The 4,313-nt window shown below is 54.7% G+C and overlaps 1 protein-coding gene across 1 annotated transcript in view; it reads right to left on the bottom strand.

Moving 5' to 3' along the window:
* The window catches only part of LSS (lanosterol synthase), a 44,955-nt gene that overhangs the window by 9,869 nt on the left and 30,773 nt on the right, over positions 1-4,313 (bottom strand). Inside the window, exons 14-15 of the mRNA XM_006022064.3 lie at positions 3,772-3,822; positions 1,908-2,057 (exon numbers count right to left, since the gene is read on the bottom strand). Coding sequence (XP_006022126.1) covers positions 1,908-2,057; positions 3,772-3,822 — 201 coding nt within the window. The remainder of the gene's footprint in view (positions 1-1,907; positions 2,058-3,771; positions 3,823-4,313) is intronic.

Raw genomic sequence — 4,313 nt, 5'->3', positions numbered from 1 at the left:
CCTCTTTAATAAACTTTTCTAAGATCTTCCTCGGGATAGAAGTCAGGCTGATGGGCCTATAATTTGCCAGATCCACTTTCCTCCCTTTCTTAAAGATAGGCACCACGTTGGCCTTCTTCCAGTCTTCGGGCACTACACCAGAGCACCAGTTCTCAAAGATCTGTGCCAGAGGCTGCTATGATGCTTGCCAGCTCCTTGAGTACCCTGGGGTGTAGATTGTCAGGGCCAGCTGACTTGAAGGTATCCAGCCTCTCAAGGTGTTCCCTTACGAGGTCAGGATTGATGGAGGGCAAGGGATCTGGGTGTCGATTGTCAGTTGTCCCATTTGGTTTAGCAGGGGTCCAATGTTGCCTTTGCTTTTCTTCTGGCTCCCCACGTATCTGAAAAAGGACTTTTTATTGTCCTTGATGCTCAAAGCTAGTTGGAGTTCAGTTGCAGCCTTGGCTTTCCTGGTTTGCTCCCTGCAGGACTGGACAAATGCAGAATATTCCTCTTTGGAAGTGACTCCCATCCTCCATCCTTTTTAGGCCTTTCTTTTTAGCCTCAGGAGGTCTGCTAGATCCCTGGAGAGCCAGGGGGGCTGCTGTGTCCTCTTGCTGCCTTTCTTCCAAGATGGAATAGAATTAGTTTGTGCATTGAGGATCGCTCCCTTGAGGAGCAACCACTCTTCCTGGACTCCCCTCCCCCTAGGGTCATGGTCCCTTAGGGCCTCACTGACAAGCCTCCTGAGCTTGTCAAAGTCAGCTTTCCTGAAGTCAAGAACTTCAGTGTTGCTGACTGACTTGCCAGCTTTACAGCGGATGGTGAAGGTGATCAGCTCGTGGTCACTGTCACCCAGCTTCCCATCGATCACTAGGTCGCCGATTAGGTCTTCCCCAGTAGCCAGCACCAGGTCAAGCAGCACTTTACCTCTCGTTGGCCCGTAGGCTTCTTGAGTCAGGTAGAGGTCATCCACGCACGACAGGAAGCTTTGCGACCGCTCGGATTTTGCTGAGTGATCCTCCCATGAGATGTCTGGGTAACTGAAGTCATCCATGACAACCATGGTCCTGGAGCAAGCGGCCTCAGCCAGTTCCTGGGCGAACTCCTGATCAAGCTCTTGACTTTGGGTGGGAGGTCTGTAGTAGACTCCCACTGTTGTGTCCCGTGCCATGTTCCCCATGGATTTTAACCCAGAGAGTCTCCAGTCGTCCACCCTGGTTGCCAACATCAGCTTGCAGGGACACATAGCTTTCCTTAACATAGAGAGCTACATCCCCGTCCCTTTTATCTACTTGTTCTCTCCTGTACAAGGTATAGCCATCATTCTACTAAATACCTTCATTCTACTAAAAAAAGAAAAAACATTTTGCACTAACTCCATCTAGCTGCCAGACAAATGGACTGCAGCACACATTGCTGAGTTGCATTATTTGAGAACCAATTTTGGTCAGTTTTGACTATCCTGAGCGGTCAATTCCTGCGTGCGTGGGGTTTGAGATGAAGCCCTAAACACGCAAAATAAAATATAACACATCGCTGCTCAAGAAGCAGCACTTGCTCACAAGCCTACATTGCTGTTCAAAACGAGACCTAAGCATCTATAAAAAATAGATTACAGACTCACCATGTGTGATCCAAAAGGAATTCTCCAAAGAAGTGCCCAGCAGTTCATAAGAATATAAATTCTTTATCCTAGGGAAGTTCCTATAGTTGTGGAGGGAGTCATAGACATGACATGCAATTTCCATGATGCTGAATGTTATCATTCCAAGTGCAAGGGTCATAGTGAACGTGTGTGTCATCAGAAGTTCAAGCTGTCTGGAAATAAGGCATCCAAGGAGGATACACCTCTGACTCCCACAAATACTGCTGCTGATCAAATGAACTTTCAGCATGTGGAAAGCTAAATATCCACAGCCCCTTACCACATTCACAGCATCAAAGAGGCGCTGGGGAGGGACATGCTCTGTTATGAAGGGGCACTTCTCCTGCAGCAGCATCACTGACTTCAGCCCCTCCGCAGTGCAGTCAGCCACAATCCAGCCACAATCCCGGGTGCTAAAGGGGAATCCGCCCTGCAGAGAATCAGATCCCATCAGCTCTAAATTGGCAATCATGCTTCTCAGCCATGTTCTGCCTCTGCACAGGGGGAGATGCGACTTTCTTGCCCAGTTTCTACCTCAATTACAGCTGTGCTTGCGCTAAAGACCTGAGGGGAAATAGCTCTTCTAGCACACGTTAGCCTCTATGGGCACCTATACACATGCAGTGAGGCTGCTCCGATGTGCTGTAATTACAGTGCGTTGGAGCACGGTAATTACTGCACTCCAGCAGACTCCAGCATTATGTGCATCAGCATCCCTGCACTGAAAAATGGCAGCATGGGTGCTTTAACTAAAGCTAGTTCAACAAGTTTTAGTTATGGTGCCCCTGCCATTTTTCAGTGCAGGGATGCTGATGCACATGACGCCCCAGGAATTTTAATTAGAGTGGTTCCAAGAGCTGCTCTAACTAAAGCACCGCCCCCTCCATGCCCTCCTCCCAGAGCACATCTATAAATGCCCCCTGTAGCTACCAGAAGCTGTGAACCTAGGAGAATCCCTCATAGACAGAGGGATAAAAAATTATTGGGGAGGGGAGGGCCTGAGTGCATATACACATGCACGCATGCCCTCCCCCAGCAGGTAAGTCTGTGGGGAAAGGTGGGGCAGATCAAGACCCCAGCTGCGAGGGAGGAAGTGGGGCACAGGCAGGAAAAGGGGCTGGGGTGAGTGGGGCCCTGGCCAGGCTGGGTGGTGGGACAAACGGAGCCCCGGGGGGCATGTGCCCCCCCTACCCAATCTGTTCACGGGGCAGAGGTGGCTGCCACTGCACACTGGGCTTTGATCCCTGCTGTGGTGAGGGAGTGGGGCAAGGGCAGGCCCTGCAGAGCCAGGGTGGGGCACAGGACAGAGCGATGGGCAGCTTGTCCGGGGGGGCGCATGGCGGGAGTGGCAGCTCCCTCTGCTGTGCACACCCTGGGAAGGCATAGGGGGGCATATGCCCCAGATCTGCATGCAGGGTGAGGACGGGCTGCCGCTGTGGGCTGGGACTGAGGTGGCACCGGGCTCTTCCCAGCAGGGTGGGGTTGGGCCATGCTCCACTTGAGGTGCACGGCAGCACTAGGAAGGGGAGTTTGGGGTGCTATGGCAAATTTTGGGGTGGCCCCCTCCAATAATCCTCCTTCCAACACCACTGCCACCCAGCCTGAGCACAGCCCAGCCCAGCCCCCCTGCCAGGAATAGCCCAGCACAGCCCTGGCCCCAGCCCAGTGACAGCTCACCCCACCCCACATAGATTCGGGGTGCACACCCCCTTGTGCCTCCTGGAGTGCACGTAGCAGCAGAAGCCGTGCCCCCCCCGACAAGCCGCTCACAGCTCCATCCCACGCCCTGCCCTGGCTGTGCAGCGACTGCCCCAGCCCCACTCCCTCCCTCACCGCTGTGTGCACCCCTCCCCACCCTCGCTGCAGCCACTGAAAGCCTGTGACCAGGCTGCCTTGCAGCCCTTCCCACTGCCCCGCATTTGGAGGAGCTAAGCCCTGTCAGCACCCACCCTCCGCCACCTATGATCCCTCCTGCAATTGTGCTGCAAGCAATGCCAGATCGCTTCTTTGGAGGCCAGGGACCTCAGACAGGTTGGTGTGTCAATAAAGTGGGTCTAGAATTTGAAATCTGGACTCAGGGAAATTCCCATTCCCTTAGCCAACTCCAGCAGCAAACTCTGCATAGGGAATATGGCCAGCCATACCTTGTTCATCTGGCGATAGTACTTCTGGTAGTCAGGTGGATTGTCCGGGATCTGCAAAAATACAAGGCCACAGGTTAGAACAGGGACGGGCAATTATTTTGGGTGGAGGGCCGCTTACCCAGTTTTGGCAGGCTGTCGAGGGCCGCATGGGGGCCCCACCCCTTGACAGGTGCCCCACCTCCTGGTCACCATCTTGGGTGTCCCAGGGCCAGCATCGGTGGGGCCCAAAGTGGGACAACAGGCTGGCAAAGGTCTGTGGAGCTAGCCCAGCTCCATAGAGCCCCTGCCAGCTGGGACCCCACACTCCTGCCACCCTGCTCTGGGCCTCGTTGGCGCTGGCCCCGGGACACTGGTGCGGGCCCCATGCTCCCTGCCTGCTCACACCCAGTGTCCCCCAGCCCCACGGTACAGGCAGGGGGGCAGCGCACAGCCCTGAACCCCTGCTGACCAGCAGGGAAGAAGCTGGTGCTGAGCGTGGGGAAAAGCGGCCCCTCGCCTGCACCATGGCCAGTGGCCCACACTGCACCCGCTCACAGCCCCTG

This window comes from Alligator sinensis, unplaced genomic scaffold (assembly GCF_000455745.1).
Source record: "Alligator sinensis unplaced genomic scaffold, ASM45574v1 scaffold566_1, whole genome shotgun sequence".
In the NCBI taxonomy this organism is placed as follows: Eukaryota; Metazoa; Chordata; order Crocodylia; family Alligatoridae; genus Alligator; species Alligator sinensis.
Note: the sequence above shows the minus strand (reverse complement) of the source record. Positions and strands in the feature narration are given on the sequence as shown.